Here is a 14336-nt window from a genome sequence, read left to right as displayed (position 1 = left end):
CTCCATTTGATTCTGAAGTGGGGGCTGAAATAAAGGGGAAGCCCGAGTCTCTCCATCAGGAAAGGAAAATAATAATAGTAATGATAATGGCCAGCATTTATCCGTGTTTATTATGTGGCAGACCCTGTGTCTAGTGCCCTACGCAGATTATGACATTTGATGATTTTGACAAGTCTGTTAGGAAAATCTTGTAATCATGCTCGTGTGTGCAATGAGGACACTAAAACCTCAAAGGTTAAGAGTCCTGCAGTCTCTGCTGCAGGTCATGAGGAGCGGAATGGGGCTGGGACTCAGGTGTCCTGGCTGCAGGTGATGAGTCTACAGCCTCCTCCAGGTGGTGACCAGGGCCATCTCTCTCAGCCCTGCTGGGAGGTAGTGAAGGGGAGGTAACGTCTTACCTCTCCACTCTTAGGGGCTTTCAGCTGGGCCTGAGAATTAAACTATGTAAGACAAACAGGAGAGAAGCACACTAATTCAGTACCAGGTTCACATGACGCAAGAGCCTCATAAGGAGTGGAAACCCAAAGAAACAGCAAAACGTGAGTGCTTTTATACTGGGCTGAACAGAGAGGCAATTGTAGAAAAGTAAGCAAACCATGTGGGGGGCTAAGGGAAGACAAGGGTGATTCTGACACAATCTGTTTGTACAGAATTCTCTTGGTCTCAATGTCCCGTCCTTGATGATAACAATGGTGCCTTCCTCTGGTAGAGGGAGGACATCCTCTACATGAGGCTTTGATTTCCCACTTTCAAGAAGGAGAAAAAGAGGGTCAGGGCACCCGTCTTCCATCTGTTATTTTTTATGTGCCTTTAGCTCAAAATAACCCTTATGCCATAACTGCATAGTTTGGGGCGACATATTCTGCCACCCTTCAGTAGGAAGCCTGGGTGGCAGGTGCCTCCCTGGGGACTGCTCCATTTCTTTGTGTCACCGACCACCTGGATTATATATGTGGCCAGGTGGCACCATCTGCCTCAAGCTTGCACACAGGGCAGGATTTTCCGGGATGCCGATCACTTCTTATCATCCTGGTAACAAGCTCCAAGGTCAGAAATAGAGAATGGGATTCATCAACCCCTGACTGTCTATCCTTTGCCAGCAAGAAATTTCTTCCTTGAACCCCACTCTGAGAATTAAAACAGATGTGGCTAGATTAACTGAAATTCTCTCTAACTCGCCACACCTGCCAGCAGCACTGTGTCACCTGTGACCAGCTGGACCCCAGAGCAAAAGAAAAATGCAAAGCTCCTTGTTCAAAAGGCAGGAAAAAAGCACCGTACAAGGGACTAAAATAGAAAAAGCTTTTCCCTTTCTTCTGAAGCCTCCTTTTGGCCTTTTTATTAGCTATTTAATGTCATTTTAAGTAGAGAGAAATCAAAATGTTTATTAGTATATATCTTACCATTCATCTTCATATCATATATGTTCATTTTAAAGGCAACTGTGAGAGCATTTAACTCATATGTTGAGTCACTGAAATGACGCAACTTGTGTTTCATAGTTCTCGTACGTATTCTGCTTTTACCAGAACATTGGAAACATTGCACAAAACTAACAGCTCTTCATTTTGCTTCTTGATACGGGCGCATTCTACCCATATTCTCCACCTTCTGCTCATGGATGGGTGAAGAAGGTCTGAGAGGAACAGATATACTAATTTAGGGGTCAGAAAGGGGCTGGTGGGTTCCTTGGTGGTTCCTGTTTCTTAGAACATCATTGCTTTCTGTCTGCATCTGAAGCAAGTTCTGGTTCAAATGGGAGTATATCTTCTCAGGACTGTCAGCCCCCTGCTTACTCAGTTGAAGACACAACACGCTTTTCTTGTATTGGCTCTGAGTCTCGTAAAGTTAAATGTGAATATTGGCGGTGAAGAGCAGCCCACACAAGCATTTCACAGACCCCTCTGTTCACACGTATGCCTCACTGTCCTGTCCAGCTTCACTTACAATACACAATTTTGAGAGAAATTTATTTAGAATTTCAAGATGACAACAGAACAGCGTCAAACCAGATGCTGGGTCTACCCAAGCATGGGGTAGTTAAGTTTCACGCCTGTGAAGCTGGCTCTGGTGACAGCATTATAGCCAGCTCAGGGGTGGTTTGAGGGGAGGAGTGGAAATTGGGGCAAATCACTGTGCATGCCTGTCTCCATCAACATTTCCTGGAGGTGAAGGTCAAGATGGTCATGGAGGGCAACTCCTGGAGTCTCTTTGAGAGAGGGGCAGCACCCAGCCCTGTGCACCCTGCCCACTGTGGGTAGCAAGATCAGAGCTGGCATCTGGTAGTGTGCACGTGAGGCTCCCAGCTGGAGGCACTTGCAGCCTTAGATCTCTTCTCCTCTAGAGAAGACAATTTCCCGGATAAATCCCAGATCTTTGACAATTCAAAACTGCAAAGGACCTTGCAGATTAAGCCAGGTACAGAGGGCTCTGTATAAATATAGAAACCCCAACTCAAGCTGGCTTAAGTAGCAAAGGGCATTTATTGGCTCCTATAAATGGCAAGTCCAGAAGTAGTTTCGCATCAAGGGTGGTGGGATTCCATGGGTGACGAATGTCACTGAGGACCCAGTTTCTTCTTACCTTTCTTCTTGCCTCCCAGGACATTGGCCTCATTCATAGGCTGCCTTCCCCTCGTGGTGGCAAGAAGGCTGCCAGCTACCCCCAGAGTGATTCAATTCCTCACCAGTGGCTAGGGAGGGAGAAACCTTGTTTCTGGAAGTTATGTCAGAAGAGTGAGAAAGCATTTTCCTGACTCTCAGTAAATCTCCCAGTATAAGTCATGAGCCCATCCACTAATAACATATTCAGTGAGTGGGACTCTATGGGTTAATTGAGGGTGAAACTTCATGCCCTTTTCCAAGGCCAGGGAGGGGTCAGCTTTTGCCAGGGCACATAAACGGCACAGGAGACTGGGGAGGTCGGGAGGTGGGGGTACCCAAAAATAATTGAGATGATGACCTAGAGCGGAAGGAGTAGACACTGCAGGGGCTGCCATGACATTCGCTCAGAGATCCTCTCTCTGCTCAGGATGACAACAGGACTCGGCAGAAAACCCAGACGTGATGCTGTCAAGAGTTTGAAAGAGGGAACTAGGGGGTAGACCTACCCAAGAGGCATTCAAATTAATACTTTCAAAAAACATGCTGGCCACGCAAAACTTATATCTGCAGTCTATTTAACAGATGAGGAAACCAAGAAGCAAAGCAGGAAAGTAATTGCTTAATTATCAAAGTTGCCATACACTGAGTCCTCATGCATACATCTGCCACCACATTTTACAGAAGAGGAAAACAGGGCTTCAGGATGGTCAAACATTTGCCCAAAGCCACATGGCCAGTGAGTGACAGTGCCAGGATTTGGACCCAAGGCTGTGTAGCCCCCATTCCTCTGTTCTTTCCCAATGTCTAAAAGTTGAATTGGTGGCATGAGCAGAAAGAAGAACCCCAAGCCAGTTCAAAGCTCTATTATACTGTGTGTCAGCAGGAAGTTTTAGGAGGCCACCTAATGTCATGGACTGTGGAATATATAACCAAATGAATGGAAAGGGAAAACGATTTTGTGAAGCAAAGACTTTAAGTGATAAAGTGAGTTGTCAGTGAATTTTAACCAGGGAAGAGAAGAACCATCTGCCCTGGGTACAGGCACCCAGGAAGCACAGGGTGGATCCTGCCTGGCTGCGTGAATGCCGGCAGCTTCTGGTGTCCTGGCACGGGCACAGGGGCAGTCTATAAACTCCTTTTCTATAAGCTGTCAGACTTGGAGAGGGCCTGCAGAAAATCTGGGCCTTGGCATTGGCAGAGTGATGACGAGAGATGTTGAGCTCACTGAGAAATGTGAGTCTTGGCTTGCATCCACCGTGTGGAAGCCCCAGGTGAGCTGCGACCTTCTCCCGTCTGCTGACTTGCCACTGGAGAGAAGGTCAGGTTTCACAGGATGCTTAAGAAACTGCAGTGAAGAGGAAATGCCAGGGTCTGTATGTTTCTAATCCAGTGCCTGCCCCTTCTTCTCCTTGCAGCCTGCTTCGTTTTTGTGCTCTGCACTTTCCTCGCTCTGCCGCTGTCCATGGCCTTCATAGGTAAGCTGCCTGCCGAGCTACTGGATGCCACAGGTCAGACAGGTTGGGGCGTGGGCACACAGCATGTGATCTTTAGACATTAAATATGTGTTTAAGAACTGGCCAGACCGATGATTCCCAGACACCTATGTGCCATCTCAGAATGACTTGGGGAACATTTAAAAATACGCCTTCCTGGGGCTCATCCTGGGAGATATCGATGCAGTGTATCTGGGTAGGGACAGACTCCTGCTTTTAGAAATCTGTCCCCAGATGCTTCTGATCCCTCTAGCCCAAGTTCGGAAGTGACTGGACTAGAGGTTTCCCAGAGTCCCTTTCCAGTTTCTGTGTTCCCTTGTGGAAGCAGGTTGCGAGCAATACAAAAAGTGCAGCTGGTGCTAGATGACGTGTGGGCACTCTATACATGTTTTTTGCTGAATGAATGAATAAATGTTTCCATAAATCATGCATACTAAACCTCATAATCACAGAAGTGTGATATGTTGCAGAAGTGGGGAGAGGGGCAGGATAGGGGAAGCTCCTTGAGTAGCTAAAAGTTGTTATCACATGTCAGTGAAATTAATCTTATGCTTCTGAACATTGCTAATGGGAGCCCCTGAGCCCCGTGTACAAAATGTAGCTACCCTTATTTACCTAGAAGCCTCACATGGCCTGGAAGAGGGGCTCATGCCTGTAATCCCAGCATTTAGTGGGGCTGAGGCGGGCCGATCACTTGAGCCTGGGAGTTTGAGACTAGCCTGGGCAACATAGTGAGACCTTGTCCCTACCAAAAAATGCAAGTCTTGACTTAAAAATTAGCTGGGCGTGGTAGCGTACACCTGTAATCCCAGCTACTCCAGAGACTGAGGTGAGATGATCGTGCCACTGTACTTCCGGCCTGGGTATCAAGAGTGAGACACTGTCGTCCCCCCAACTCCCCTCCAAAAAAGAAGCTCAGCAGGCCCAGAGTTCTAGGTCCAAGCTCACAGCATATTGAAGCATAAAGTAAAAGGGCATAGGAATTATTGCCAAACAACGAAACACCCGGTACCCTAATTGCTTAATGGGTAGGAGGCTTCCTTCTAAGGTGATGAAAATGTTTTTGAACTGGATAGAAGTGGTAGTGCACAACACTGTGAATCCACTAAATGCCACTGAATTATTCACTTTAAAATGGTTTATTTTGTTATGTGAGTTTCACCCTAGGACCCCTGCCAAAAGCCACAATACTAAAAATGAAAGAAAAACCGTATCCTTAGATCTATAAGACATGAAAGCTGACAGCCTGACAAGAAATAAAAAAGTAGATTTTAAGGTTTGCAGAGAACTAAAACAGCCGAGTAGTCTGGGGCCATTTAGTGTCAGAGTGAACAATGCAATCACTTCAGCAGGCCCTGGTGCTGTGATGCTTATAGTGCAATTCAAAAATTAACATTTCTCATGTGGCTCTGTTCTTCCAAGAAGAGTTCACAAGATGTTAGGCATACTCTGCTTAGGAAGTTGGGCGTACCCTCCAGAGGGCGTTCTATGCAAATCTGTGAGGTAAGAGAATCCCAGCCTTTGGACTATGTGGTTAGTTATCTTTTCTTTTCTTTTCTTTAGAGACAGGGTCTCCTGTCACCCAGGCTGGAGTGTGGTGGAGTAATCTTGACTCACCGAAACCTCTGCCTTTTAGGCTTAAGCAATTCTCATGCTTCAGCCTCCCTAGTAGCTGGGATTACAGGCGCCCACCTCCACGCTTGGCTAATTTATGTAATTTTAGTAGAGACAGGGTTTCACCATGTTGGCCAGGTTGGTCTTAAACTCCTGCCCTCAAGTGATCTGCCCACCTTGGCCTCCCAAAGTGCTGGGATTACAGGCATGAACCACTGTGCCCGGCCAGTTATCTTTCAAATGAACTTAACTGCAACAATTCATCCACCAATAAGGCTGCATAAAAGTGACAAGACCCTACAAGCCAGTTCCCATGGATATTAGATTAAAATCACCACATCCACTACAGAAAGGGGGGTTTGGAGTGTTAATGTTTATAGAGCAATATTGGATATAGAGTTTGTGTTTGGGTGATGGAAACATTTTGGAAATAGATAGTGGTGATAGTTGCATAAGATGATGCATGTAATTATGCTGAATTGTACACTTAAAATGGTTAAAATGGCAACTTTTGTTGAGATGTTTTATCACAATAACAAATATTTTAAAAATCACTAATCTGGTCATTGTTATCTGAACTGGGGAGAGCTCTAAAGGCAAAGGGAGTAATCGTGATACGGCAGGTCAGACAATGAGGTAAAGTAGGTCCTAAGCAGTACGTGAGAACGCAGGGGGAAAGACGGCTTTTATTAAATTTATTAGGATTGTTTTAAGCCATCTGTGCACTGATGACTCTCCTGTGAACAGCAGCTGTTTTTATTCATTGGGAATGAGCAGATACCGAAGCCATTACTCAATGTTCATTTCACAGCTGGCCTGTGAATTGAAAGGCAGTCCATGTCCAACAAATTTGGCATCAAGTACTTAAAGGTATTTGTGTGAAAAGGCTGTGTTGAGACTTGGAAAGTATTTTCATTTAATAACGCATTCGGCTAAACATCAGAGATAACTAAAAGACAAGCCTGGCTGATGATTGGATCAACGTGTGTATTTGACTAAGTTCTGTTCTGGGCCTGAATTTATGACTCTCTGTATACCTAGAAAATTTTGTTCATGTCAGTGGAATACGGTATAGTCATAGGAAAACGGCTTACTCCCTCTGCTTAAGTATCAAGGCACTTATGGGAAATAAAATGTCAAATCAAAGCTAGAAGTCGAAATGTCATGGAAACAGGAGGCTTTGGTTCTACAGGAAGAATTCTTTTCCTTGGGCTCCGTTGACAGATGTCTTAGTCAGGGTAACTTAACTGTACTATAGTCACAAATTTACCCTGGAATCACAGTGGCTTGACACTCTAGGGGCTTATTTCTTGCTTATGCAAATTCCATCATGGGTCAGGGGGCACGGGGACTTCCCAGGCAGTGTAATGACATAATACTCCAAGCTGCTTCAATCTTGAGAACTAGCCATCGCCACCCATGGCTTCCAGGTAGTCAAAGTAGAGAAAGCAAACAACAAATCATGTATCAGTTTTTAAATACTTTGGCCAAGGCTGGGCACAGTGGCTCATGCCTGTAATCCCACACTTTGGGAGGCCCAGGCAGGAAGATCACTTGAGCCCAGGAGTTTGAGACCAACCTGGGCAACATAGTGAGTCCCCCTTCTCTATAAGAAAAAAAAGAATTAGCTGTGCATAGTGGCACATTCCTGTGATCCCAGATACTCAGGAGGCTGAGGTGGGAGGATGGCTTGAGACTGGGAGGTTGAGGCTGCAGTGAGTTATGACTGAATCATGCCACTGCACTCCAGCCTGCGTAACACAGCGAGACTCTATCTCAAAAATAATAAATAAATAAATGCTTTGGCCCCAAAGTGTCCCACGGCCCACTGGTCAGAATTGGTCAGACTGTCTTGCTACCCAGGAAGGGAGGTGGGCAATGTGGGAGGCACATACTGGGCAGTCAGTGTCTCCCACAGCAAAGGTGTGTGTTAGAATCCATCTGGAGCCTGGTCGTTTGAGCCAGACTAGTCCCTGAGGGAAATGGGCATTTCTTCTTTATGTTTTAAATAGACACATCATATCATCAGTTAATAATAGGTCTAGAGAACAAAGACCTGAGAAAAGTAGACAGAGCATTGCCTTGGGGAGGAAAATTACCATTAAGAAAAGGTAGGCATCTGAGCGGGCTGGCTTGTTAGTACTCTGCATCTGGTTGCTAGGCATATGTGAGTTCACGTGTGTTTCCCAGCGTGGGGTCCAGCCAGTGACATGGTCAATGGTGATCATAGGGTGACTGTGACTAACACAGCAGAGGGCTCGATGAACAAGGAGGAAGAGCAGCTCCTCCCTGCCACCTGCCACCTGGCCCCTGGAAGCAGAGTAGATGAGAACCTCATTCACACAGAGTCACATTTTGGAAACGTGACTCCTAAATTGGATCTTATTTTAAGCATATCAAGGAAACTGTATATTGAATCCTGAATTCTTGAAATTTGCTTATGCAAATTCCATCATGGGTCAGGGGGCACGGGGACTTCCCAGGCAGTGTAATGACATAATACTCCAAGCTGCTTCAATCTTGAGAACTAGCCATCGCCACCCATGGCTTCCAGGTGGTCAAAGTAGAGAAAGCAAACAACAAATCATGTATCAGTGAGTTCGCATACACTGGCTTTTCAGATGAGCAGAGTGTGACCCATAGCCAGTTAATACCCAGAAAAAGGTGCAGTGACACCTGGTCCATGCCCTGTCTGCAGGGGGATTTATCACTACTCCGCTGTGAGAGCCAGTTCTGTGGCGTCAATCCACTGAGCGCCCTGAGGATCAGGTGACTGGTGAGGCTGTGCAGACCCTACGAGCATAAGGTTTGCATGATGAACATTTTGTTCCACTCATTCAAAACCGGGCTTTGTGCTGTTGAATGTCTTTCTCTCAATCCTCCTCTGTTTGCCCTATGTAGGAATGAAGTTTTTGGAGGACTGCCCCATATAGCCCCTCATTCCTTTATATTTGCTAGTGGGTGGCATCGTCGGTACCTTAAAGGTAAAGTGTCTTTGTTTGTTGTTCGTAGTCCTTGTAGAAATTTAACTCACAGCATCCTAGAATGCACCTGTTACTTGCTTGCTACTCACAGGGGAGCCAGAGTCACTTCCCTCAAAGCCCGTTGCTGAAGTGATGGGGCTGGCTCCAGAGACAGATTTTTCCAGATGCAGCGCGTTTACCCAGGGCCGTGCCTCTTTGCAAGAGCTTCCTTCCTGCTGTTGAGTTCAATGTACTAAGCTGTGGCTTAGGTCTGACAAGAGCTGATGCAGAGGAGTCCCTGACTGACAGTTATACCACTGAATTCAGCCAATAAAATCATGGCCTTTCTTTGTACTGTTACTGCTTTTGTGTGCGTGTGGCGGGGGGAAGCTTCTTGTTGAGGGCAGCATTTGTATTTGGTTAAAATATGCTTGATGCCAGGCGCGGTGGCTCACACCTGTAATCCCAGCACTTTGGGAGGCCGAGGCAGGTGGATCACGAGGTCAAGAGATTGGGACCATCCTGGTCAACATGGTGAAAGTCCGTCTCTACTAAAAATACAAAAAAAAAAAAAAAATAGCTGGGCATGGTGGCGCGTGCCTGTAATCCCAGGTACTCAGGAGGCTGAGGCAGGAGAATTGCCTTAATCCAGGAGGCGGAGGTTGCAGTGAGCCGAGATCACACCATTGCACTCCAGCCTGGGTAACAACAACAAAAAAATGCTTGATTTAGCAGTTCTGATTTCTGCTTTTAACTATACCTCCTAGTTCTCAGTTGACTAACATAGGATTAATTGGCTGCAGTTATCAATCAACTGTTCAAGTATTCTTGTGTCTGGGGTGGGAGTGCTTCTCTGTGACTCTCAAGCTTATGCAATTGATCTGCTCCTGGGCTGTATTGACATTTGTTTAAACAGGAAAAACAACTAAAGAAGTATCAGGGGTGGCACAGCCTGCAGTTGTTTTCAAGATCTCTGGCCCGCAGAAATGTTGCATCTACCAAGAGAAGCTTAGATCAGCCTCTGGATATCAACAACTCTTCCCACCCTTCCAAACCCACCTCACTGCTTCCTATATCAGAGCCAGCAAACACGATCATTCATTTTCCCAGATGGTTTTATAAAAACAAAGCAGTAACACAAGAAAACCAAATGTTTTGTGTCAAGAGTGCCAAATGTGGACTTTCATTCAGACCCACTGTCGGGTTTCTTTGCCAGCTGCCTTCTGGTGGGGGGATCCTTCGAGAGATCCTGGCCAGTGGTGCTGGTCATGCTGTTGATCTAAGACATCAAAGGAATGTCTTAAAAATTGTGGTTCTCATATGCAATCAGTAGCCACAAGCTCAACTCTGTCATGGGAGACATCTGATTTGGGGCAAACCTTTGTTATTTATTTATTTATTTAAATTGTACATTAAGTTCTGGGGTACATGTAACGAACATGCAGGCTTGTTACATACGTATACACATACCATGATGGTTTGCTGCATCCATCACCCCATCATCTACATTAGGTATTTCTCCTAATGCCATCCCTCCCTCTATTCCCCACCCCTGCTATCCCTCCACTAGCCCCCCCACCCCCCGACAGGCCCCGTTGTATGATGTTCCCCTCCCTGTGTCCATGTGTTCTCATGTTCAACACCCACTTATGAGTAAGAACATGCGGTATTTGGTTTTCTGTTCTTGTGTCGGTTTGGGGCAGACCTTTGAAGGCTTTTGTGTTTGAGGTTACCTTGCTGTTAAAAGCCCCATCTCCTGGCAGCAGCCTGGTGGGCAGTGTCCTAAAATGTACAAATGCCCACGATCATCCTCATCACGGGATGATCGTCCTCATCCCGTGGGATCTACCTGGGACTCTGTTCAGCTCCAAGGAAACCCAAAGGGGCTTGGCTCAGCGGGGCCACATTTTCCCTGTGGCCCCACAGTGTTAAGGAAAGGCTCTGACGGTTTGAGTGCCATAGAGATGCTCAAAACAAGGGCAACATTTCCAGCAGTAATTACCTCTGCCCTCCCATTCTCACTCGACTATCTCATCATCAGGCTGCTGAGTGGAGCTTTCCTTTAGAGATATTACTGTCCATGGGGTCTGTTCCTCCTAATAACAGCAAACTTTTCCTTTCTGAAGGCCAGCCCAGGACCCAAAGGTAATTTATTTTAATGAACAAACTAAGGCCTTAATAAGCAACATTGATTTTTTTCCCTGGCAATTTAAAACTGTTGGAAGCCAAATTAAATTTTTGTGCTCATGATAGCAAGATAATATACAGTGAGTCCATAACCATTAGAGCAGCGGCAAACAGGGTTAGAGCCCCCAGAGGCAGAAGTTTACCTGTGATAATGATGGTTTGTATTCAACCACAGAACGTACCTATGCTGTCCCAGCATCCTTAGTGAAATGCATCAGATAGCTTCACCGTATTGCATTCTATGAAGAGAAACTTGAAGAGATGTGAGCTGACATTTCCTGGAGCTTCCAAAAAGAACTGAGGGTCATGACCCATTAGAAGATTAGGAAATGAATTAACTAGGTCATGACCCACTTTTTAAAAAAATAAAATAGAAAGTTAGAGTGCTTAGTAAGTTAAGCAATGTGTGATACTTACATATGGGCATGTGTGTGTTTGGGAGAGTTGACCGTATAATTTATCACCCTAACTGGGACACTTTGGAGAGTACAAAGGGGGCTCTAATAATCATCCTGCCAGAACAACAGTGTAAACTAGGACTTCTCTAAGCCAACAAGGACATGCAGTTGTCCTGTTACTAGGACTTGACATAAAATGCATTTGTTACTGAAGGTTGTGTTAAAGAGAGTTTCCAAAATATGGAATCAGTGACCATTGCCTACCCTGCGCTCCCCCTCATCTTCTCACATCACCCTTCTTAGTGGTGATTGCTACCCCTGGTGAGCAAGTGATTTTTGCTGGTGCCATGCTGACAGCTCTGCCCTTGTTTGGAACTCATTCAGTCCTCACCATGTCCCTTTGAGGCAGGTACTTGCTTCAGGAAGGATTCTTTGACTATAAGGAACAACAACCAAAAAAAATCAACTCTGGCTAACTTAAGAGGTAATTGATTGGAAGAGCTTACAACTTCAAAGGATAGTGGGAGAGAAGGGGGTCAGGTGGCTCCAGAAAGCCTGGGCAGTGGGACCTACTTGCCACGGCTCTCCTGGGGCTAGTTCCTTTCTCTTGGCATCGCTGTAGCCAGGAACCAGTCCTGGGAGGGCAGCCAGATCTGTGGACACATGGCAGGTAGCAGGGGAATTTCTCCAAGGAACGGGTCCCTGCAAGGAAGGGAAATGCATCTGAGTGACGGAAACTTGAGCTGGACTCTCAGTTCCAGCTTACAGTGAGGAAACGGCAAAGCTAGTGTTCAACCTGGGCTTGCCCCAGCACACAGTTACCATCAGCCAAGTACTGCAGTCAGTTGGCTTCTTCCCTATCCTAAACACACCACGCCTTACCTTTGTCACACCACTGTTCTTCAGAGGAGGACCCTCACACCTCTCCTTGTGCATAGGGTTCCAAAATATGCCCCCTCTTCCAGGAAGCCCACCCTGGATGAGTCAGCTCTATGGTGAGTGGTTCTCTGAACTCCCCTAACACCTTACTTTCCTTTTCTTACGGAGATATTCTGCCTCCCAGCCAGCCTGCAAGTCTTAGGAGAGAACCCTCCGACTTAATTTCCTCCGATTTCAACATCAGTGTACTGTGGTGTAGACAGTGGTCAGAGAGGTGTGGACCACTGCCCTTCTCATTCTCTTACTCACTGTGGATCTGAGTGAAGTGACTTAACTTCTCTGAGCCTTAGTTTCCTCATCTGGGCAACAGGGATAATTGGCAGCCCCAGGCTAGAATGGACGTTAAATATCACACATACCAAGCATTGAACTAACCACTGTCCTTAGGTTTTGTTATCTTTCGTAAGTAATAACTCTCCACCTTGGAAAATCAGAGAATGCAGATAAGCACAAAGAAGAAATCAAAATCATCTGGAAATTTCACCACCCAGAGAAAATCGCCGTTGACATTTTGGCCCCATGGCTCTAGTTTCGGTCCTGTGCAGGTGTTTATTTAGTACCTCTCGCTGCAGGCTGGGAGAATTCATTGAGACAATGTATGTTGAGCACTTGTCCAGCACTGGGGTCTGCTTTAGTACAATATCCATTCCCAGAGTCCCTATCACCTCCCCAGGGGTAATTCCCAGATCTCGGCCAGGAGCCCTCACCTCTCTCTCTTCACCTCCAGGCTCTGACTCTGCCCCACTGTGCGCCACTATCCCCTGCATTTCCATCCGGAATTTAACATGGAACAAGTCCAAACCTGGAGTCACCACCCACCCAAACACATGGCTTGGGGTTCGCTGTTTCCATCTCTCTGTCTCTCTTGATTCTATCCTTGCTTCTCTGCACAGTTTGGAGCCCAGTTAGCTGCATCTCTTGGCTCCCACTTGCCCTTCCATTTCACTCAAGCTCAGAATCTCTCCCCATCTCTGCCAGTCGGCCACATCCTCCATCATCCAAGATTCTTTCTGATGCCCTGCTCTACAGGGTTAGGGGTGCCATGAGCTTGGCCTTGGGAGAGGTAGGCAGCCTGGGAAGCCAGAGAGAGCAAATCACAGGCAAGGCTTTCAAAAAATCACAGGTCAAGTCGCTAGGCAGAGAAGATGGGGAGCTGCTAAGAGATTTTTTAGCAAAGACAACCTGTGTTCTTCTGCCACTGCATTTCCAGAGGCAAATGTGCTCCCCTGTGACAAAGGCATCTGTGACAGTTAGAGTCGGGTGGGTTGTGGTGTCTTGTGTAAACAACTGGAAGCACAATTTCAAAGGAGTGTCAGGTTGAAGTCGGGGACCATCTACCAGGGGCCCAGATGGTCTTTGTCCCCAAGAGTATCACTTAAAGGACAAGGGTCTGTGCTCCTGACTTGAGAGATGTACGAAGACAAGAGGAACAGCTCTCTCAATGCACAGCCCCACTTGGGAATTCCAGATGCCTGAGATGGGGAGTGGTCCAAGAAGAGAGAGCAGGCTGGGCGCGGCTGGGGTGGGGAGGAATCGGTTCCATGGTATCTGGATTCGGCCAGGCTTGTTACATGGCCTGGAAGTACCAGGGAAAAGTCTGGTTCCTCCCAAGGCAGAGGGAGCTATTTCAAGGTCCTCTAGCATGTGGACCAGGTGTCCTTTTTACATTATGTGTGGGTGCAGATGTGCTAGCACAATACAGGGGAGAGTCAGTCTGAACCTTGATGCAGAGATAAGTTGCCCCAGCTAACGCCTTGTCCAAACCAACTCACACATCTAAAAGGAAAGCGCCACTGAGGATGCTGGCGATGAATTTATGCCTTCATTCTTGCCAGTGTTAATTCTCATTCTTCACATTAAATGTCGCTGCTTGGTGGCATTTCTAACTGGTGTGTGCACTTTTCGTAACACCTTCCTCTTTCTCCTCTTTCTCTTTCCCCGCCCCCAACACCCTGCCATGGCTACCTCCTATACCCCCTCCTCCCCTCTGTTTTGCTGCTCTGCCCTGCCACCCTGGCTCCCCACCACGCCCCAGGTGTCTCTCCTGTTGTACGACTCCACCAGGATGAGGCGACTGCTGTCCAAGGCCGTGGTGACCGATGACGATGACGACGACGAGTACCCCTGGAGGCAGAATGC

The 14336-nt window shown here is 46.7% G+C and overlaps 1 protein-coding gene across 1 annotated transcript in view; it reads left to right on the top strand.

The window, feature by feature from the left end:
- Positions 1-14336, top strand: part of LOC103791411 (transmembrane protein 272) — a 32366-nt gene that overhangs the window by 14491 nt on the left and 3539 nt on the right. Inside the window, 1 exon segment of the mRNA XM_054252913.2 lies at positions 14233-14336. Within this exon segment, the coding sequence (XP_054108888.2) occupies positions 14233-14336 (104 nt within the window).

This window comes from Callithrix jacchus, chromosome 1 (genome assembly GCF_049354715.1).
Source record: "Callithrix jacchus isolate 240 chromosome 1, calJac240_pri, whole genome shotgun sequence".
NCBI lineage: Eukaryota > Metazoa > Chordata > Mammalia > Primates > Cebidae > Callithrix > Callithrix jacchus.
This window is presented reverse-complemented; position numbering and strand designations above follow the sequence as displayed.